Here is a 23,501-nt window from a genome sequence, read left to right on the forward strand (position 1 = left end):
AGGAACGTGGTACTTAAGTTGCATGATCAGGCATGACATATTTAATGGTGTTGCAGGCTTGAAGGGCCAAATGGCCTACTCCTGCACCTATTTTCTATGTTTCTATGTCCAAGTTAGCGACTACTCCAGGAATAAACAGCACCAGAAGTATGCTCAACAGAAGGGAAAGTTCTAGAACTGAAACCTGGAAAGACAGAGTTGAGAGAGTGCGGACAAATACAATATTTTCCTGACCCAAATTATCTTTATTGCTGTACATGTAAAATAGCCAATGAATTGACTGAACAGGAAGAATTTTAGCAATATACTAACCACGTTAATTTGCAACAACAGATGGACAAATGGTGAAACCATCCAATAGCATTTCACTTGCGATAACTACATCCCCTACACACTGCATTAGTGATATCATCTGGCATCTTTTCAAGTCTAGAAATGTCGATGAGGATCACTACAAATGGTGTCTTTGGTTCTGAATGATTTGATAATACTATTTACACCACAGCTGCAAATTACCATTTGTTGTGAAACTGTAGCTAAATCACTGCTAACGGTGAAGTTTAAAAATGCATAATTATTGTCTTTGCCAGCTCCCAATGCATCTCCTCAGAATTGTGCCAATTAATTCACATGGGGATATAGCAAGAGGCTCATACAAATCTGTCATTTTTTTTTGCCAGAAGGAAAAACTTGCGTGTTAGGGAGATAATTACATCAAAGCAGACTTAACAATAAAGTCGGAGGGAATTAATTCAGTTTGATAATCAGGATCTAAAGTAAAAAAAAATTGGTTGGTCAAGTTTAAGGTACATCTCTGGTCAAATAAAACATAAATTGAGGAAATAAATATCCTATGGATATTTTTTCTAGTAGAATTCTAGTCCTTTTCTAAACTATGGGGAAAAATATTCATGCACTTAAAAATTTCACTACGGAAAAAATAATTTTGCAGGCAATTATCACTGAAACCATTGAAAAGCTGCTATGATTCTGCACGACAAGAATATGGCTATATGACTGCAGTGCATAAATTTTGATGAATAAATGCAGTTTGTGCTATTTATGCTTCTTATTTATTCTCGTGTCCAAGGTATCAAATGTGCAGGACCATAATCTGGGACTTTCAATTATCAACAATTTCCATTATCTACCGTGGATACCATCATCACAGCTAGATAACGGACATACTACTGTATTTGGTAAGCAAAATCAATACAGTAATTTTAGTCATGCTACATTTTTAATGGGTATTTTAATAGCAGAGATAACAGATTTGGAAACGAAGATGCAGGGTTAATTCACAGATTGAAGGCTGAACAGCAAGTTAACTAAGTAGCACATGCAGTAAATAATATCAACAGATAGCAAGCACCTCCCTGGGTGCATCTCTGACCAGATTTTTTTTTCTATTCGTTCACAGGATGTGGGCATTGCTGGCAAGGCTAGCATTTATTGCCCTGCCCTAATTATCTTTGAGAAGGGGGTGGTGAGCTGCCTTCTTGAATCACTGTAGTCCCTGTGATGAAGGTACTTCCACAGTGCTGTTCGGGAGGGAGTTCCAGGATTTTGACCCAGCGACGAAGAAGGAACACCGATATATTTCCAAGTCAGAATAGTGTGTAACATGGAGGGGAATTTATTGTAGGTGCTAGAAGTCATGGGTTTGGGAGGTACTGTCGAAGAAGTCTTGGCGGGTTGCTGCAGGAAGAGTTGCCACAGTGCATTTTGTAGGTGATATACACTGCAGACATGGTGTGCCAGTGGTGGAGGGAGTGAATGTTTAAGGTACTGGATGGGGTGCCAATCAAGTGGACTGCTTTGTCCTGGATGGTGTAGAGCTTCTCTAGTGTTGGAGCTGCACTCATCCAGGCAGGTGGAGAGTATTCCATCACACTTCTGACTTGTGCCTTGAAGATGATGGAAAGGCTTTGGGGAGTCAGGAGGTGAGACATTCACCACAGAATACTCAGCTTCTGACTGCTCTTGTAGCCACAGTATTTTTGTGACTGGTCCAATTAAGTTTCTGGTCAATGGTGATCAAAACTGTCTGAGACAATAGCCAATCACAGCAAAGGTTTGATGCTGTGAGATAACAGACAGACTCACATTTATAGAGCAGCATACCACATTTCTCATTCCAAAGGGCTACAAAGACATTTAATTATTTTGAAGTGCAATAGCTCGTTGTGTAGGTATACATGGCAGCCAAGGGTTGCTCACAGCAAAATCAAACAAGCAGCAATTGGATGAGCGACTACCAAATCTCTTTTGGAGGGGTTGGTTGAGAGACCAATATTGACTAGGAACCCGGGATAGTTCACATTGCTACGATATTTTTAACATCCACATGAACCAAACAAACAGCTAGTCAGGGTCTTAGCTTATCATCTCATCTGATGAACTGCATTGCCAACAATGTAGCAACGAGTACTGCGCTGAATTGTCAGCCTATAGGTTCAAGTCCTAAAATGAGGACTAATTCTTCAACCTTGTGAGTCAGAGGCAAGAGTGTGATTTCAATGGACATTGAACTTACACAACTTAATTTTAAGTCTGGTACAATAAAGAGTTACAGCATTAATAAAGAAAACAGCTGTGTATTATTCCTCCACTTGCCATAATATTGCATCTTTATCACTTGCTATTGTTTTTAACAGTAAGCAGCCAATCTAAGTTTACGGATAGACGTCACCACATTTGATTTCCAAGTGTTTTTGTTTCCTATCATCATTGCAAGTTCTGATGAACAAGACACGCATCTATTTTGCATTGGAGGGAGTGCAGGTTGTTTGAATTTTTGTAGAAGGCTGGATAAAAAAGATTTATATGATGTGCACAGATTTATTCTCCACATTCTTCACATAGTGCACCATTCTTATCTGTGGGAGCAAGTAGTGGCATGCCCTCAGGCTTCTCACCACTAAGAAGTCCACGAGTGTGGCTTACAGCAAGTCACGCCTCTGGTCAAACTCCTTGCCACTGGATACCTTGAAGTTCAGGAATTTGTATTGCGAAGCCTAGTTTATAATCTAACTTATAAGCCAACACTCTGCAGTGCAGCACATCATGCTGCTGAAATGCCTACAACTAGACCACATGCAAGAATCTCAGGAACAAAGTTTAAAAAGAAAATACATTTTGCCTGTACAGATTGTTTAAACAAATATAGATTTGACTAAAACTGAGCAAGTCATAATATTAAGACAATAAGATTCATTCCTTCTTTGTGAGATTCTGCACAAGACCGATGACTACTGCACACTATAGACTTGGATGTTATCTAAGAAATCTGAGGCTGCATCCTTCTGTAGGCACATCAAAGCAGAGCCTTCATTAGAAATTCATTGAAACTGAAACTTTGTGCTTTGGAGATAAAATAAGCATTGCAAAGCTAGAAACACGTAACATTCTTCATATTCAACCACTGAAATTACAGGTACAATAAGTAATTAATGTCCCTGATCGTTTGATTTGGTTGATTTGACCCCCTAAATTAATGTTGATGCTGTATATTTATATAACAAGAATAATTGCGGTGGTGTGGTGCTATCAATTTTGATGCATTCCCCAGGTAGGCTTCAAATCAGTCAAAACTGTAGAAGCAGACTTTTGCCCAAAGCTTCCCCAAGGAAAGTGTATGATACAGGAATAAATGTTTAGAAGTGAATGCAAATTCTTTTCATCGTCCTTGCTCCCAATTAATAGCCACAGAGCAGAAACAACGGGCTAGAAATTGATCAGGATTGCGCCCGTTTTACTGTAATTTTTTCACGGTAAAAGTTTGTTTTTTGGCGCTAAAATTTTTTCCCGTCATTTTGCAATATTGGCCAGCGGTTTATCACTGGCGGCAAAAAATACCGTCCGCCTTTTTTTGGACCGTTTTTGTGACGTCACTCAGCGTCGAATGCTCCGCCATCGCGTTTTTTGAAAAATTGGCCAATACCGTCAATTTTACAGACGGCGAAAAAAAACACCCAAAAATTGCCAGTCTTACCAGGTCGGATGTACGACAAAACCGGCACTAACGGTGCCATCTTTAAAAACAGAGCTACAGTTCAGTGAACGAAAGCATTTGGGAGGAAGGCTGCATTTTACACTTTGAGCTTTTTGTGTTTATACTTTGTTTTTAAAGACATAAAAAAAAAAATGGGGCCTTTGCTATCTCTGCCATTATTGCTGGCTGCTTTTTCTATGGAGCAGAGGCCTGGAAGAAGGCTTATTCAACAGCATTATCAGCGTAATCAAAGAGCTCGCATACTTACGGGGAGGAGGCCTTAGCTCCAACGGGTTTTCAGGGATCAGCACTCATATCTGCACCTGTCTGAGGCACAGTGCATTAAAAGGCTGTGCTTTCGAAAAGAGGTGGTCCCAGAGATATGCCAGCTCGTAAAGGCGTACATACAGCCAACAAGCATGAGGAGGACTACACTGCCTGTCGAGATGAAAGTGACTACGGCACTTGCCTTCTATGCCTCCGGCTCATTTCAGGCATCAGCAGGGGACATATTCTCCACCTCGCAGCATACTACACATTGCTGCACTGTATGTATGCAGGAAGGACTTCATAAACTTACCAATTACCATGGAGGCACAGAATGAGAAGGCTATAGACTTTGCATGAATTGCTGGTTCCCGAAAGTACAGGCTGCCATTGACTGTACACACATCGCCCTTGCGAGCACATTTTGAGGATCCAGAGGTTTACCGAAACCAAAAGGGATTCTACTTGCTGAACGTACAGATCGTCTGCAACCATACTGAGCGCATCATCGCAATAAATGCACAATTTCCAGGGAGCATCCATGTTGCTTTCATCTTGAATGAGAGCAATATCTCACAGCTGTTTGAGCATCAGCCAGAATGCCAGAGCTGGATGCTGGGGGAAAAGGTTACGGCCTCGCCACCTGGCTCACGACCCTCCTCCACAATCCTCAGAAATAAGCCGAGCATTGCTACAGCAACAGCCATATCGCCACACGCAACATCGTCGAAAAGACAATTGGAGTTCCTAAGCCTGGACCACTCTGGAGGCTCCCTGCAGTACTACCCTCAGCATGCTACACAACTTAGCCATCATAAGGGGACAGGATTTGTCACTAGGGATTGCAGAACCACCTCAGGAGAGGGGGGAGGAGGAGGAGGAGGAGGAGGAACCCATGCCACCACCCCCCGGCCCCCCACAACGACAGAGGAGGAGGCCTCGTGGAGTTTTCCCCACTGCAAAAGCCTTACATCAGCAGCTGATAATTCAACGCTTTGCATGAAAGCTGAATGGCACGTTTGATCATTGACTGCCCACTCTATCCCACCATGTTGACTGTTTCCCTCCGTTATTCTACAAATGAGACACTGCACAAGTTTGGTTTAGGTGAAAAAATAAATTTAAATTTATTAAACATTTGTACATTAATTAAACTTTGTAAACGTTAATTTATTAATTAAATAACATTTTTGAATGTTAAAACTTTTGTGATGTAAACTTTACTTAAATAACAGCAAAACAACAAAAGAATAAAACAACCCCTGCACGAAACACCCTTCAGCTGCAGCCACGTTTATCCCCCTAATTTGACCCCCCTCTTCCCATCCATTGTTGCCATTGTCCCTGCCCCTACCCCTGGTGGTCCCAAGACGTTTATTAGCGGACAGGGCGCTGCTGTTGTTGGGGAATAGATGTAGGCGACAGCATTCGAAGCCCTGGAGAAGCTGGGGGCTGTGGAAGGCCCGGCCTCTGAGTGTTGAGCCTCACCACTCTCTGGTGCTGTCCGTCTGGATGGCATGACACTGGGGACTGGAGTGCCATGAGTCGAGACCGTCAATTGCCGTTGGGCATTGACAGTCTCGGTGTTCTGCCTTGTAGCAGCTACTAGCCAGCTACTAGCTGCGACATGTCCTCCCTTATGCCCACAGATAGTGCTGCAATGTTTGCAAAGATTCCACCCAGGACCTTGAGGAGCTGTCGGCTGAGCTGGATGCTCTCCCCAGACAGTCCCAACAAATCCATTTGCTTGTCTGCCTGCCTTTCAACAGAGCGGCTTTGCCGACAGCCTCCGCAGAGATGGCATTGGGCTTCTGCCCTGGGTGTGCTTTGCTGCAACCCACTGGGACCCGGGACGTCAGATGCTGCATAACCGGGAAATGTGGTGGCCTCCTCAGACGAACTGGTGGCTGCAGCTGAAGTGGTTAGTGCCTGCGTGGGTTCCGCCACACCAACCACTTCACCCCCATGACACTTTGTTCCTCCTCCTGTGGAGGTTCCTCAGCAGAGCTGAAGTCGGTGTCCTCGACCATGGCATCCGTCGAGCTCGGGGCTTCATCTGCTGCATTTGATGACTCGGAATCCACATCTGCAAAATAGAAAACAGATGACTGGTTAGCAGCAGGGGAGGGGGGCAGGGTGACATCAGTAGGCTCACATAATGCAGGCTCATTTGAAGGACCACCACTACTGCATTACATGCTGACGACTGACAGTGCATTGCATTAATTGTACCCGAGCCCACAGATCAGTACATCGCTTAAACCGAAGCCTAGCCCAAACCGTGGATTTTGCAGGATTTACCCTCACTCTCCAACATGGGTCAGCACCCCCACGGGTAGTCGATCTCTGCGAGGCACCCATCAGACCTACCACACGACTTTGAAGGTGGGTGAGTGGGACCAGTTTTGCCGGACCGCCGCTTGTTTTCTGCTGCTCTCGGCAGTTGTGGGACAACTTTCCCTGCAAAGCTGACAATAAAAATTTTTGACAGATGGACCTTCTGCTCTTGTGGCACACACAGAGAGTCAGCAAAGCACTTATACCATACTGTGTGCATTTAATACAGTGCTCCGTTTAATGGCCCTGGTAGTTGCACGTGGTTCATTAGGAAAACACTGAAGCGCAGAAACATCTTTGAAGATGTCAAAAAGCAGTCTTTATAATGTGTGATGATCATTCATGGCAAATAAGGTGCAACACAGCCTACATGTGTCATATTTACAACTTAAGTAATTGGAGTGCATAAATAAAAATATTACTTACTCTGATAACCCTGCAATGGTCATTCCACCTCTTCCTGCACTGGACATGCTGAGCCACACGTTTTATAGCAGATGGGTGTAGTTTTCCACGACTCTTCCTCGAAATCTCCCCCCATCTGCTTTCTACAGCAGTGATGAGGGCCTCATTTGTATCGAGTGAATTTCCTGACCCTCTTTCTTGCTGAATCACCCTGCACTTTTAATTTTTGATGAACTGTGATGAACTCTGCTGATATTTAAATCCTCTTTCAAAAATGGCGAATTCAGTCCTGGGTGAACTGCGCATGCGCACCTGCGCATGACCTGGAAGGTGCCAGAAGGTTTTGAAGAAAAAATGGGCGGAAGTGTTTTTTTTAAAATGGCCATTTTTTTTTAAAAACGCCGAAAAATTGAGTTTTGTCGCACAAAAGTTTTTGAAAACAGCGCTATTTTATTGCTATAGCAATCGTGAAAAAGCGTTTGGCCAATTTTGCGCGTTTATTTTTTGATGCTATTTCGGCGCTTAAAAAAAAGACGCTAAACGCGATTAGCACCCAAAATAAACGGTGTTGGCGCTATTTGGCCAATTTCTAGTCCAAGAGTCCGAAGTCATGCTCCCCACAGGCGCGTACAAGGTGCGCATGTGCCCATGGGGTCCCCGCAAGTTACAGGTTTAGGTATGCGAAGCGCATGCGCGTAAACCCGGCATTTGCACTGTATCTGAAAGTAAAGGGCCTCCCTGGGCGGAGAATTGGGCTATTTGCCCAATTCCTGCCGAGCGAATGCCCTTCAAATTCTTACGACTGAAAAAAGCAGGTGCACGGCCTGCTTTTATCAGCACAAGACTTTTAAAGTACAGAAAAACACATTTTAAAAAATAATAAACATTTAAAATCCTGTTAAATAAGGCAAGTTTATTTTTAGGCCCTTTAAAATAATCGCGTTTAGCGTCTTTTAAGCGCGACATTTATTTTTCAAAAAATTAAATTTTGTTTTAATTTCATTTATATTCCATTTTTGTTCATTTGAATTGTGTGATTTTTTGGGGGATTATTTTCAGTGTTTGTGTTTTTGGGGGTACAGGTTGAACCTCCCTAATTCGGAACTCCCTTATCCAGAACCACCCCTCGTCTGGAACATTCCCGGCCACCGGGTGGCGCATGTACAGAACTCCGACATGAACAAATTGAAGTCCTTCCTCGCTGCTGACTCCCGTAATTGCTGGCCTGACCCTGCGATCCAACCCTGCTCCCCCCATGATCTTTCTGCCACACTCCCAGCCCCAATATCCGCTTGCTCAGTACCTGTACCATCCAATTTAACATGACCACCCCTCATCTGGAAATCCCTTATCTGGTACAGGCCAGATCACAAGGGTTCCGGATATGGGAGATTCAACCTGTATTCGCATTCATACTTATAGCAGCTCCATATATACAGAATTACCATGAGTATGAATGGGGATCCCCCTACTCCGATAGGTTGGGCCGGCCCCATGATTTCACTGATACAAAACCCTTACGCTCCTGGGATATGTGTGCATCTACGAAGGCCTTTGCTAATAGGGTCATGACCGCAAGCCTTCGAACTTCTGGGACCACCATGTAGATTTGTAGAAGCGGGAAGCCTCCAACCGCAATTTCTGGGCCAATATGTTCACCGTTAACTTTAAACCGTTTCAATAAGGTGCACAATGGGCAACTAACTGCCTTGCATCACAGATACAACAGATTTGGGCAATGTATTTAAACATTCATCAAACTCAAATCATATGATAGTGAAGCTAATCTATAAAGGCTGCTGGAAGACAACCAACATTGACAGTGTAGACATCTTTTCAATTCCTCATGAATGTTCAAAATCATGATTAAAAAGCAAAACAATTAAAATGCACTAAAAGCCCTGTGAAACAAGGTTAGAAAACAGAATGAACTTAAGACAGTCCTCTCTCTGTATGATTGGTTCCATTACAGCAAGCAAAGGGGTCTTCTCCTTTGATGATGCTTTACCGAGGGGTTAGCTGGGTGACCGAGGGGTTAGCTGGGTGACCGAAGGGTTAGCTGGGTGACCGAAGGGTTAGCTGGGTGACCGAAGGGTTAGCTGGGTGACCGAATCAGGTCCAACAAACTCAGCCACTTTTTTTTAAAAAAAAGGTGATTAAGGGAGGATGAAAGCATTCAAACAGCCACTAATTTTACATTTTTAATCACATTAGCTCATTCAGTGTTGATATGGTTACAAAACAATTACACTTACTGATCCCATCATTTTATTCACCAAGAAAGATCCACTCACAATATTTGATCGGAGTTTCAAACTTTAACTGTTCACATTTAACAATTATGTTTAGTTTGATAGAAATGCATCTTTACATGGCCATTTTGTTCTAAGTACAACATTTTAGATCAATTTTAGTATGAAAAACTTCGAATTTAAACATTTTCTACTTCCCAATATATAGGAGTCTCCCAAACTGTTCTACAATAAAGTGAACATAAGCAGCACTCTCAATGACTAAATAGGCACACTTATTGTATGGTAGGATACTGAAGTCATACTGGCCAGGAACACCCAAGACTTGATCCCTGATCTGTACCGAATTAGCCAATCGCATTCAGAACAGCGTGATTTTGGCATGGATATCATCAACTGTTCTTGATCACTATCCATTGTCATGAGTCCTGCTGTAAGTGCATGTGTATAAATATTGGTTACAGACATAATTGGGCTCATGGCTACTTGGCGGAGTTACAGGAGGGCTTCCATCATTCCCCAGAACTGTATACCAGCATGAACCATTCAAAGAAATCAGGATTAAAGGGAGGGAAAGGTGGTAGAGAGAAAAAAACAGCAAAGATTTTGCATCGATCTGATGCAGGTCGCCGCTAAATTACACAGAAAACCAAACTCTACTAATGCATTTCTATTGCTCGAGAAGTACTCTCAAGAATTTCAGATGCAAGCCTGGTAATTACTGTGCCAATATTAGTGGATGAACACTTAATGGGTTCCTATGACATTTCTCTGTCAGCTATTTTAACCAGTGTATTAACCCAATATTAAAACAAATGAGTCAATATCATTAAAGGAGTCGAAAAACATAAATCGATGAACGCGTTAACCATTCATCCACTAACATCTGCAACAACAATTTCTCGACTACAGAGATAACACAAGAGGTTCCAGCAATTAAGTAATGCTATGTTACTTATCAATAAAACATGAAGTGTAAGTGAGGATTATGAATAACACTGAATTTCAGAACAAACAATTACCACTACCAAGAAATATTGGAGATAACTTAAATGTCTATTGTACTACTGTAAATAGTATTTTAATGGGTCAATTTTTATGCCCAGGTCAAATTTCTTGCTGAAAGTGGGGATTCTCCAAACCGGTGAATTAAACTTCTCAATCTTTGCGTTCAGTGCCAGCAATAAGCATTCCATGGTCACGTAGCACAGGTTTAACAGAGAGTAAAATTCCTTCAACACTGCCCCAACGAATGCATCTTAACCAAAACCTAAATCTCAAGAGTACCTGCCACTTCATTGTTGTGAAATAGTCCAACTGCAACAATTCTTGAAACATTTCCCAGCGAGACTGTTACTGATGAATTGCGTCCAATCTTGTTCTGTAAATTTCTAGACACTGTAGCCTAGACTTTAACATCCACATCACCATCAGTAACAGAAAACTTCATTCCATTGTATTAAGTTTTATTTTACCTGGAATCCAAAGATTTAAGCAAAATGTTCTGACCCACTATGCTGCAGAATCCCCACAGTAAAGTTTTCAAACACCAAGGGCCCAAGTTTCGGCCTCAGTTGCTCCTGATTTTTTGGAGCAACTGGTGTAGAACGGAGTATCTTAGAAATTCAAATTCTCAGCATTTAGTTTGCTCCAGTTCTTGTCAGTTAGAACAGTTTCACTTTGGAACAGAATTTATTTTTCAAAAGGGGGCGTGTCCGGCCACTTACGCCTGTTTTCAAAGTTTCGGCAGTGAAAGCTTACTCTAAACTTACTTAGAATGGAGTAAGTGAAGATTTTTGTACGCTGGAAAAAACCTTGTCTACACTTTAGAAAATCAGGCGTAGGTTACAAATCAGGCGCAGGGAATGGGGGGGGGGGGGGGGTTTAAAGGGAAGTTTACAAACATTAAACACTTCAGTTTTACAAATAAAGAGGCATCATCAATAATAAATGATAAATACATCAATAAATTAACCAATAAATCAATCAAAAAAAAATAATTAATCATTTTTTTTTTAAATCAATAAAAAAACATTTTCTACTTACCGACTACAGCACCGGGAGCCCTCCAACAGCGTGCTGGGATGCCCCCCCTCCCCACTGCCAGTGTGTCTCTGTCAGTGTCTCTATCTCTCTGTCTGTCTGTGTGTTTCTGACAGCGAGGGGAGGGGAAGGAGGGGGATAGAGGGAGAAGGGGGGGCAGGGGGAGAGATGGGGGAGAAGGGGCAGGGGGGGAGGGAAGGGGGGGAGGAGGAGAAGGGGAAGTGGTGGAGGAGGAGAAGGTGGGGGGGAAAGGAGAAGGTGGGGGGGAAAGGAGAAGGTGGGGGGGAAAGGAGAAGGTGGGGGGGAAAGGAGAAGGTGGGGGGGAAAGGAGAAGGTGGGGGGGAAAGGAGAAGGTGGGGGGGAAAGGAGAAGGTGGGGGGGAAAGGAGAAGGTGGGGGGGAAAGGAGAAGGTGGGGGGAAAGGAGAAGGTGGGGGGGAAAGGAGAAGGTGGGGGGGAAAGGAGAAGGTGGGGGGGAAAGGAGAAGGTGGGGGGGAAAGGAGAAGGTGGGGGGGAAAGGAGAAGGTGGGGGGGAAAGGAGAAGGTGGGGGGGAAAGGAGAAGGTGGGGGGGAAAGGAGAAGGTGGGGGGGAAAGGAGAAGGTGGGGGGGAAAGGAGAAGGTGGGGGGGAAAGGAGAAGGTGGGGGGGAAAGGAGAAGGTGGGGGGGAAAGGAGAAGGTGGGGGGGAAAGGAGAAGAATGGGGGGGAAAGGAGAAGAATGGGGGGGAAAGGAGAAGAATGGGGGGAGGCTGAACGGGCCGGGCCGGGCCCGGCCGGCCCCAAGACTTCGGGCAGGGCCCATCCCGAGGGAGGTTGGTTCGGTTCGGTTCGGGTCGGGGGGGAGGGAGGGAGGGAGAGGGAGGTCAGGTCGGGTGGGGGGGTGGGTGGGGAGCGCGGGTCGGGTCCAGTCTGGGGGGTCGGGTCGGGTCCGGGGGCAGGGGCAGGGGGGGGGTGGGGGGAGGGAGAAACGGGAGTCGGGACGGTGTCGGTGTCGGGTCCGGGCAGGGGAAGCGGGAGTCGAGTCGGGTCGGGAGGAAGCAGGAGCTGGCCGTGGGAGGAGCCTTATGCACACAGCACCAGTGAGGCCATTCGGCCAGGGCTAGGGGCTGCGTGCTTCGGGCCCCTCCCACACAGTTTTGGCCGCCTGGAGCTACTGCACATGCGCGCCCACTGTAGCAAGCATGTGCAGAGGTCCCGGCTCTGTTTTCAGCGCAGGGACCTAGCTCCGCCCCCTACAGCTCGTGCTGCACCGCGCCTGACTCAAGAGGACCAGCAGGGAGCCGGAGAATCTGTAAGTTTTTTTTAGGCGCACTTTGTGGCGCGAAAGACGGGCGTCCAGGTCGGGGCTGCGACGTTCTAAGCGCGGCCCGAAACTTGGGCCCATACAGTGTAGTTTCATTCATCTGTAGAATGAATACTTCAGTCGGTGTTCTGGAGCAGGTTTATAAAACATTTTTAAAAATTCCTTCTCAGAATGTGGGAGTCACGGACAATCCCGGCATTTATTACTCATCCCTAGTTCTATACTCTGAGATGGTGATAATGGCCATTCTTCTTGAACTACTGCAGTTCCATGTGATTCTTTGTGGCAGTTTTGATACAACCAAGTGGCTTGCTAGGCCACTTCAGAGGGGAATTAAGAGTCAACCACACTGCTGGGGCTGAAGTGACACATCGGCCAGACTAGGTAAGTATTGTGTTCCAAACACAGATAAGGCTGCACACAGGGAGGTTAAGGCAACAGTGACCTCAGTCTTTAATAAGACACTCCAGAGTGAGGAACAGGCCTTAGGGGCCGGCTTATATACAGTGCTCCCAAAGGATGCTGGGATCCCTTGGGACTTCAGGGGATGGGCTCCCTGGTGGCGAAACATGGGAGTGCATGCTTTATAGATACACAACATCACTCCCCACCACCAAAGTCAAAGTGAAAACTATTTACAAGGTGAGGCGGTTGGGAGCCTTTCTTTCCCTGGTGAACTGCCTCGGTACAAATGTCTGTTCTGGTGTGTTGGCTGTGCCCTCGCTGGGCTGGCGTGCTGTTGGCCCTGCAGGGCTGCTAGGTGAGCCTGGCCTTGCTGGGCTGTTGGGCGTGATGGATTCAATTTCCTGGTCTGGCGTGGTGTCGTTGATCCTTTGGGTGTGTGTTGTGGGCTCAAAAAAGGTGCTGTCTACTATGGATTGTTCAGGACAGTCTGTGAACCGCAGCCTCGTTTGGTCCAGGTGCTTTCTGCAAATTTGTCCATTGTCTAGTTTGACTACAAACACCCTATTCCCTTCTTTAGCTATCACCGTGCCTGTGATCCACTTGGGACCATGTCCATAGTTTAGCACATACACAGGGTCATTCAGATCAATTTCCTGTGACGCAGTGGCGTGACCATCGTTTACATTTTGTTGCTGCCGCCTGCTCTTTACCTGATCATGCAGGTTGGGGTGAACCAGTCTGGTTTTAAGTGTCCTTTTCATGAGTAGCTCAGCAAGGGGAACCCCTGTGAGCGAGTGGGGTCTCGTGCAGTAGCTGAGCAATACTCGGCACAGGCGGGTTTGGAGTGAGCCTTCTCTGACTCGTTTAAGGCTCTGTTTGATGGTTTCTACTGCCTGCTCCGCCTGCCCATTGGAGGCTGGTTTAAACGGGGCTGAGGTGACATGTTTGATCACATTGCGGGTCAAGAATTCTTTCAATTCGGCACTGGTTAAACATGGCCCGTTGTCGCTGACCACTTTGTCAGGCAGGCCATGGATGGCAAACATGGCCCTCAGGCTTTCAATGGTGGCGGTGCTTCCCGACATTACTTCACATTCAATCCATTTTGAAAAAGCATCCGCCACCACCAGGAACATTTTACCGAGAAACGGGCCCGCATAGTCGACATGGATCCTCGACCATGGTCTGGAGGGCCAGGACCACAAACTTAGTGGCGCCTCTCTGGGCGCGTTGCTCTACTGAGCACATACACAGCATTGCCGTACACAGGACTTTAAGTCAGAGTCGATACCGGGCCACCACACAAGGGATCTGGCTATCGCTTTCATCATTACTATACCCAGGTGTGTGCTGTGGAGATCAGAGATAAACATCTCCCTGCCCTTTTTTGGTAGCACTACGCGGTTACCCCACAACAGGCAGTCTGCCTGAATGGACAGCTCGTCCTTTCGCCGCTGGAATGGCTTGATTGGCTCTTGTATTTCAACGGGGATGCTGGCCCAGCTCCCATGCAGTACACAGTTTTTTAACTAGGGACAGCAGAGGATCTTGGCTGGTCCAAGTCCTAATCTGGTGGGCTGTGACAGGTGATTTATCATTTTCAAACGCTTCCATGACGATCAACAAGTCTGCGGGCTGCGCCACCATCAACAAGTTTGCAGGCTGCGCCATTTCCACCCCTGTTGTGGGCAATGGTAGCCGACTGAGAGCATCCGCACAGTTCTCAGTGCCTGGCCTGTGGCGGATGGTATAGTTATATGCTGATAGCGCGAGTGCCCACCTTTGTATGCGGGCTGAGGCATTAGTATTTATCCCCTTGTTTTCAGCGAACAGGAATGTGAGGGGCTTGTGATCGGTTTCCAGCTCAAATTTGAGGCCAAACAGGTACCGATGTACGCTAATGCCTTTTTCTCAATCATGCTGAAGGCCCTCTCAGCCTTAGACAAGCTCCTGGAAGCATAGGCGACAGGTTGCAACTTCCCTGCAACGTTAGCTTGTTGTAATACACACCCGACTCCGTACGATGACGCGTCACATGCTAGCACAAGTCTTTTGCATGGGTTCTACAATACAACAGCTTGTTGGAGCATAGAATGTTGCTGGCTTTCTCAAAAGCAATTACTTGGTTTGTTCCCCATACCCAGTTCTCACCTTTGCGCAATAACACATGTAGGGGCTCTAAAAGGGTGCTTAACCCCGGTAGGAAGTTACCAAAATAGTTGAGGAGTCCCAGGAACGACAGCAGCTCCGTGACGTTCTGTGGCCTGGGTGCGTTCCTGATAGCCTCTGTCTTGGCGTCTGTGGACCGAAAGCCGTCCGCCGCGATCTTTCTCCCTAAAAACACCACTTCTGTTGTCATGAAGACACATTTCGACCTCTTCTGCCGCAGCCCTACACGATCCAGTCGCTGGAGGACCTCCTCCAGGTTTTGTAGGTGCTCGGCGGCGTCCCGACCAATGACCAATATGTCATCCTGAAAGACCACTGTGTGTAGTACCGACTTGCGTAGGCTCTTCATGTTTCTCTGGAAGATCGCTGCAGCCGACCGAATTCCAAATGGGCATCTGTTGTAGATGAACAGTCCCTTGTGTGAGTTGATACAGCTGAGGCCCTTTGAAGACTCCCCCAGCTCCTGAGTCATGTAGGCCGAAGTCAGATCGAGCTTGGTGAACGTCTTGCCTCCTGCCAGCGTTGCAAATAGGTCGTCTGCCTTAGGTAGCGGGTATTGGTCCTGTAGCGAGAAACGATTAATAGTTACTTTATAATCGCCGCAAATCCTGACCGTGCCATCACTTTTGAGTACTGGAACAATCGGGCTGGCCCACTAGCTGAATTCCACTAGGGAGATGATGCCCTCACGTTACAGCATGTCCAGCTCGATTTCCACTCTCTCCCTCATCATGTGAGGTACCGCTTGCGCCTTGTGGTGAATGGGTCCTGCCTCTGGGACCAAGTGGATCCGTACTTTCGCCCCGAAAAAGTTTCCAATGCCTGGCTGAAATAAGGAAGGAAATTTGTTAAGAACCTGGGTACATGAGGTCTCATCGACATGGGATAGCGCTCGGATGTCATCCCAGTTCCAGCGGATTTTGCCCAGCCAGCTCCTTCCAAGCAGTGTGGGGCCATCGCCCGGGACAATCCAGAGTGGCAGTTCATGCACCGTGCCCTCGTAGGTGACCCGACCATGGTGCTACCCAGGACAGTGATAAGCTCTTTGGTGTACGTTCTCAGCTTCGTGTGGATGGGGATCAGGGCTGGTCTGAATGCCTTGTTACACCACAGTCTCTCAAACATCTTTTTACTCATGTTGGAGTGGCTAGCGCCAATGTCCAGTTCCATGGCTACGGGTAACCCATTCAATTTTATGTTTAGCATTATAGGTGGACATTTCGTCAAATATGTGTGCACCCCATGTATTTCAGCATCTGCCTCCTCTCTCTGAGGCTCGAAATTGCTTTGATCCACCATGGACCGATCTTCCTCTACCACGTGGTGGTTAGCAGGTTTTGCAGCTCGTTTGCAAGCTCGTTGGAGGTGCCCCATTGTTCCACAGTTCTTGCAAACATACCCTTTGAAGCGGCATGAATAGGCTGAATGGAAGCCTCCACAACGCCAACAAGGTGTGGATTGCCTTGCATTCATCCTTTGTTGGGGACTCAATCATCAGGGTCACCTGAGCCCTGCTGGCAGTTGCAGACTCGTGGGTTCTGCCCTGTACATTTCTGCTCACAACCACAGTTCCAGTTAATTTATGAACATTGCTAGCACTGTTAACACCAAACAAATCTCTCAGCACACAAGTTATCACTGGTGGACATAAACGCCTGTGCTATCGCAATGGAGGGTCAGTATCGCAATGGAGGGTCAGTATCTCTACAGTCAAAAGTTTTCGCAGGATGGTCTCGTGGCCAATGCCCAGTACAAAAAAGTCTCTGTGCATTTGCTCCGGGTAGCCATCAAACTCATATTGTCCTGCAAGTCGCCTTAGCTCGGCGACGTAGCTCGCCACTTCCTGACCTTCAGATCGCTGACATGTGTAGAACCGATGTTTCGCCATCAGCATGCTCTCCCTCGGGTTAAGATGCTCCCGAACCAGTGTACACAGCTCCTCATACGACTTATCTGTGGGTTTCACCGGAGCCAGAAGATTCTTCATGAGGCTGTAGGTCGGTGCCCCGCAGACTGTGAGGAGGACCGCTCTCCTTTTTGCAGCGCTTCCTTCTCCGTCCAGCTCGTTGGCTACAAAGTACTGGTCTAGGCTTCCCAGTCCTCACCCTCCGAGAACTTCTCCAGGATGCCCACAGTTTGCTGCATCTTTGCGTTGGATTCGTATTCTCGTCTCCAGTTATTGTGTTCCTAACACAGATGAGGCTGCACACAGAGAGTTTAAAGTAACAATGACCTCAGTCTTTAATAAGACACTCCAGAGTGAGTAACAGGCCTTAGGGGCCGGCTTATATACAGTGCGCCCAAGGGATGCTGGGATCCCTTGGGACTTCAGGGGATGGGACCCTGGTGGCGGAACATGGGAGTGCATGCTTTACAGATGCACAACAGTAAGGGTGGCAGGTTTCCTTCCCTAAAGATCAGTGAACCAATTGTTTTTTTTTTTAATGACAATCTGACAGCTTCATAGTTATCTTTATTGACAGCAGCTTTTTATTTCCAGATTATAAAAAAAAAAACTTAATTCAAATTCTCAAATAGCTATGGCAGGATTTAAACTCTCATTCTCTGCATTATTAGTCGAGGCCTCTGGAATACCAGTCCAGTAACATCAGCACTATACAATCATATCTCCCATGCTTATGTGTCATTTCAGCAAAACAAAGCCCTGTGTCCAGTGTTCTCCACACAACATTAAACACAGACTTCATTCTGCGAAATGATAAATAAACATGACTTCCAGCTATGGTTTTGTGCGCATTTGCAAAAATAAAAGTAACCTGAAAAGTTACAGAACTTTGACGATATTTAGATATCTTTTAACAGTCATATTAACCAGAGATTTTTTTTTTTAAGCATTGCTTTGTAACTTTCAAGTCACAGTAACCAAATTTGTGGTACCTCATTAATAAATGATGGCAATTCTTCAGATCGCTCGATTCCAGCAGGCATTTAAAACAGTTTGTGTTAGGTCATAATTTGATATTACAAAACAATAAAACAATTATTAAATTACATTATACAACTGTGCACACAGCAGTTCCTATGTCCTTTTACTAATTTAGTAGTTTAAATTTTAAAACCATACTCTGCAAATACTGCTAAAATTGTCAATGTCATCATCTTTCACAGTTATCAAGTAAAAGTTTCACCACCGCTCATCCTGTACTACAAAGCAAGTTGCTTAACACACCAGTGGATTTACATCAACAACTCAGCTGCACACTGAAGTGGTACCGGTCTGTACTCTGTCCACTCACAGGGAACACAAAAAGCCACAATACAAATCAGTGCATTAGATAACTGGGTATGGGACCAATATATAAATAAATAAAGGCAAAATGATGGAGGAATAAAACTGGTCTTCATAATTTCTCAATTTGCAGCATTTTTTATTGTCAACTTGAAACGTCAATTGATCTTATGATCTGCATACTTAATATCTGGGGCATAAAATGCAAACCTATTACTGTAAATTCAAAGTTAAAGAGTAGTTTACAGTATTTAGAATATTAACTCTTAAATTTTTTATTAAGGAGAATCCATTATTTCACTTTTGATTTGAATAGATATTAAAGTCTTATAATTGCAGCTTTTCTAAAAATCACTCACCTGTATTTTGATGGGCCAACTAAAGTTGGTAATATAGACATAGAATGTGATATTTGGATTGCTGCGAAAATTAAACTTTTCATAGGAAAAGCCATCTCTGAACTCTTTAATGCTTGTTTTTGAGATTATTGGTACTTCCTCCCCAGATATCGTTCCAGCTGCAAAATGAGAATTTTGAGTTTTAATTGTCTGTAAAACAAATACACTGATTTGCTTAATTGAATGACGTATATAAAGCACTATTATACAGCTAAGTTAAAAACACTCAATATATTTACCTTAGTTGAGGTCATGAATCAATTGGGCAAATTTCACTAACCGTGTCCTTCTAGTAGTCTTTTTTTATTCTCTGAAGTCATATATTAATCATATGACCTACTCCCAAACCCACACTACACAAGAAGCAACCCGCAGACCGATCTACTGTTTCAAATTAAGGTGTCTTGCAATAATAGGCTGCCTTTATGTAACAAACAAAATAATGTGAAAGTTAAGTCAACTTATCCCAAAACTCCACATCAGAAACAATGGGGTAGGATTGGAATCAGTACGTAGAGAATAAATTGCTTCAAAGAACAAGGCTGTACCAAAATGGCTATCGAATTTTTAATGACTGTCAAGACCATGTCAAAATCGCTACAATGAGGAATTTATTAGGGGGAAAGAAACCATGACATCATCTGAAGATACTGCAGAGCCAACTTCAGCTTTGTCTTTCCCTTTAATTCAATTGCAGCTGCCACAAAAGCTTCACAAGTTAGAATCAGTCAATCATAAAGCAGAAAAGATTTAAAGTTGTTATTTTTTTTTTAAAACATCAGCACAGTAATAAAATCAGTCATCTAAAAAAAAATCTGTGAACTACAAATTGAAATGTGGATCCCGAGAGTACAGAACTCCTGGAGGGATACTGTCTGAGTGATTTCTCAGAAGTGTACGATGGATTTACCCGGGGTATTAAGAGGATAAACAAAGAAGATGCATCAACACTGAATAATACAGAAATTATCAAGAATGGTGGCAGCAATGAGGCAAAGGTGTATCTGTTTCAACATATGGGTAAGCTTGAGAGGAGAAAGCATCTTTTATTTTTCGTGCCATCTTGTTATAACATCTAAATACGGAAGAGTTGCACTTCCGGTATAACATGAGCACGGCATTATGTACAGGTCGAGCAGTGCCCTTCCATTTTCAGCATTCTGCATCAGAGCAGTTTCTGAACTCCCTGCAGCCCGCTCCAGCAAAAGGCATCACACAACAGAAACTCACTACGGAAGAGCAAGCTTAGTAAGGAAGATGGAGCAGAACTTTCTACCTCTACTAGTGAGAGAGAGAAGCAGGCTAACAGGTGAAGTGGTACTGACGGAAAGAAATGTGAGCTTTACGTCGGGTGCTGCTGTTTTCCATGAGTAGCTGGGAGTTCCGAATGCAGCATTTGTTTTTGCTTTGTTACTGATCAGTTAAATTTGGGTTCCAGCTTTTCACTGATTGCTAATTTATCGCACTAAATTAATTCATTATATTATCTCAATTAAAAAAAAAATGTTTTCAACACTGGTGCTTGCCTTGGCTCAAGCTTGGAATTTCAGTAATTGAAAAGAAATTTAAATTTCTTTTTTAAAAAAGCAAAACTAACTGTTGAGGTGAGTTTAAGAGAAAATGCAACAAAGATAGGCAGATAACTCTGTGGAGTTATAGGCAGAGGGTTCAAGGGTTTAATTGTCTTATACCATGGATGAAGTTACATTAAAAGAATGCTATCCATGCGTCAATATGCCACAATTCCAAAGACCACAAACCGTGGTAAAAAGTACCATAATCACTGATAAATTATAAATCCACCTTTAAAAATCTATATTCTTTTAGCTGGTCCACATGAAATATGGATTCAATGTAAATTATCAGACAACTTCTGACATTGAATATTAACTGTAACGCAGAATGCCCGGCAAGAGAGATGTGCATGAACATTAATTATTAAATAGCTATTAGGTAACAGCTATCTTAACTAGAATTATACTACTTCATATTGCTGTAGCTTCAGAAATGTTAATACCGTCCCATTTGAAAAACAATTTAAATTGTAATGAATTGTAAAGCAATGCTGTTAATTGAGTTATGTATATAGAATCCATAGTCCCAATCAATAATTGAAATGATGTAATCAATTTTTTTTTTAAAAAGATCTTAAATCCTCAAGTACTGAGAGATTTTCTGCTTTAAAAAACACATGCATCTTTTCCTTCACAGTACATCTGCAAAGATAATGTATTATATAAATTTCTATTGATAAATCAAAATCAAAGAAATGCACCAAAGATGATTTTAATTCCAAATATTCTTTACACATAAGCCCCAAATCTTATCTGAATATTCAGCGCAAGAGCCAAATTGCACCAGATCTTTCTAAGGAGATTTGTGTGAGTGACTTACTCTGCCTTTTTCTTGATCATTTGAGCCGCTCCCCAGTTATGTCCCCAGAACCCCCCACTTAAACTTATTAAAATAACTCCGCCTCCATGCAAAAGACGGTAACACGGGAGTCTCCTGCACTTACGGCAGTTCTGAATGGCTGTAAATTTATCCCCAAATTTTTTTGGCACAGCAGGATGTAAAGTCACTATTTCTGCTGTTTTATAGCCATTTTTAAAAAAAATTTCTCCTTCTAAGACCTGTGCTGTATTTTCTGCATCACTGAATTCTTCTTTATGGCATCAGAATCTGTTGCATTAAACAGAAAATCTTTCAGAATTAGATTTTCTTAAACATGCTGTGCTTAATGTGCACAAAAGATGGTTGTATGGCTTCAAACTTAAAATTTTCATAACATCAATATGAAGGAGGACTTGGGGAAAGAAGGTCTTAAAAAAAAAAGATGGTGTGTGCCAGTGCTTTCCTCGGGCCCTGAATCATTGTACTGATTTCCGCTGGTTTTTACATTCCAACGTATACTAATGAGATTCCCAGCAAACTTGGGGGTAAGTTGCCATTGATGAAATCATTGTAAATATCACTGCAAGTCAGAAAAAGGAAGTTCCAACCCATAATATTTGGGGAAGGGACAGGCTAGTGGGTAATGGCACTCAAAGATGTGGCACTGCATCATATAGCACCCAGTTCAATCACTGATCAATATCAATCAAGCTTGAAATAGGGGCCCTTAGATTTGCAGTTTTCTTAGGTTAGACGGTCAGGGAGAGGAGAAAGGGGAAAAATATCAGCTAGGGTTCCTATTCCTGATTGCTATCCAGTAACCCCACTACAACTCTGCATGTACACACCAGGTGAAAATAGGAACATATTCAGACATAATGCCTTCCACACCTGTGATTCCAATAATTAATGTGCATGGAAAATGACTAATTTTCACCATTATATCAGTCAGGCACAAAGGGTGCCCACTGAAGCAGATCCAGGAGACCCACCGGTCCCAATGGAACCACACCTCAAAGCATAAAGTATTTTATTTTCAACAGATGAAATCCTAGTGCCATTTCCAAGGGTTAAATCTTTCCAGCATTTATTTCTAATATAACAAAACTTTCACAGATGGTTATATATTTGGAGCCTGGGGTAAAAAAAAATGCATAAATGAGTTGGCTATACCCCGTGATGAGTTTAGTCAGCTGTTAGCTAGGTTGGATAGTGCCATGTGGAGAAAAAACATTTAAGCTCTGGTGCATTGTGAGCAGGGGGTAAAAGAGGCTTAAGTCTCATCTCCCTCAGAATGTCAACACTCCAAGCGAAACCATGTTGGACCACTGAGAGGTCAAATTAATGCCAATAATCTGTTAAACCTCATCCTCTGTCAGAATGCAACCACAGAAAGACAGAGAGCATGTGATTGGGCAGACTAAATAATAAAAAGTGGCAAAACCAAAAGATGATGCACAAAACAAGCATATATTAGACAAACGCATTTGGATTGTGCACACAGCTGAAGGGAATATGGACTAGACTTAATTTTCTGTACTTAGCATCCAGCTAAAGATTGAGCAATGTTATTTAGCACAGGCTGTATATCTGACCCATTTAAGTCCAGAACAACCAACAATTTAGAAACAAATAATCAAGAGAACTCTAAATTAGGTTATCTATTTGGGAAAGATTGAACTTTAAACAAAAAATAAACCCAGCGGGTCCTAGATCTTGAAGGCAGTTTATATTATACCATGGAAACAATGGACTTAGATTGTAGGTCCCTCTGGGCATCTGACAAAGACCAATTGCTTTGCAAAGATCAGTACAAAGTTTTGTTCTGATACATACACCTTCGCAAAACGATTCTTTCACAACGTGAAGCTTTAATAGAAAAATGGTTTAGTGCGATTTGCCCTGATGCTCTGTTATATTTCAAATATTATTGATCATGCTGCACAACTGAAACGGTTTAAAAAATCATCTCACCTGTTGATCCGATGGACCAAGTGACATTTAAATTGAAATTGTTTGATGCATTGATGGACAAGTCAAGATCTTTGTTTGTCTGCAGAAAAAAAAGACAAGCTACTTAGTGAATTCATTAAAGCAAAAAGGTAGAGGGTACATACACGTTTCTGGAACAAAAAAATGCATGTGTTGAGGAGAATTTTCTCATTTTTTATACTGCATAAATATATAACAAAGTAAAAATATCCACATTGTTAATCTCTTCATGAACACACCGAAAGCAGCAAATATTATTTATATTATGCACCCATTTTTACCTGAAGCAACAATT

The 23,501-nt window shown here is 43.7% G+C and overlaps 1 protein-coding gene across 2 annotated transcripts in view; it reads right to left on the bottom strand.

Annotated features, from left to right (window-relative positions):
- atrnl1b (attractin-like 1b) overlaps positions 1–23,501 on the bottom strand; it is a 1,062,984-nt gene that overhangs the window by 558,109 nt on the left and 481,374 nt on the right. For both annotated transcript variants that reach the window (XM_070876576.1, XM_070876575.1), the window contains exons 23-24: positions 23,189–23,267; positions 18,782–18,939 (exon numbers count right to left, since the gene is read on the bottom strand). In XM_070876576.1, the coding sequence (XP_070732677.1) occupies positions 18,782–18,939; positions 23,189–23,267 (237 nt within the window). The remainder of the gene's footprint in view (positions 1–18,781; positions 18,940–23,188; positions 23,268–23,501) is intronic.

Source organism: Pristiophorus japonicus, chromosome 3, assembly GCF_044704955.1.
Source record: "Pristiophorus japonicus isolate sPriJap1 chromosome 3, sPriJap1.hap1, whole genome shotgun sequence".
In the NCBI taxonomy this organism is placed as follows: Eukaryota; Metazoa; Chordata; class Chondrichthyes; family Pristiophoridae; genus Pristiophorus; species Pristiophorus japonicus.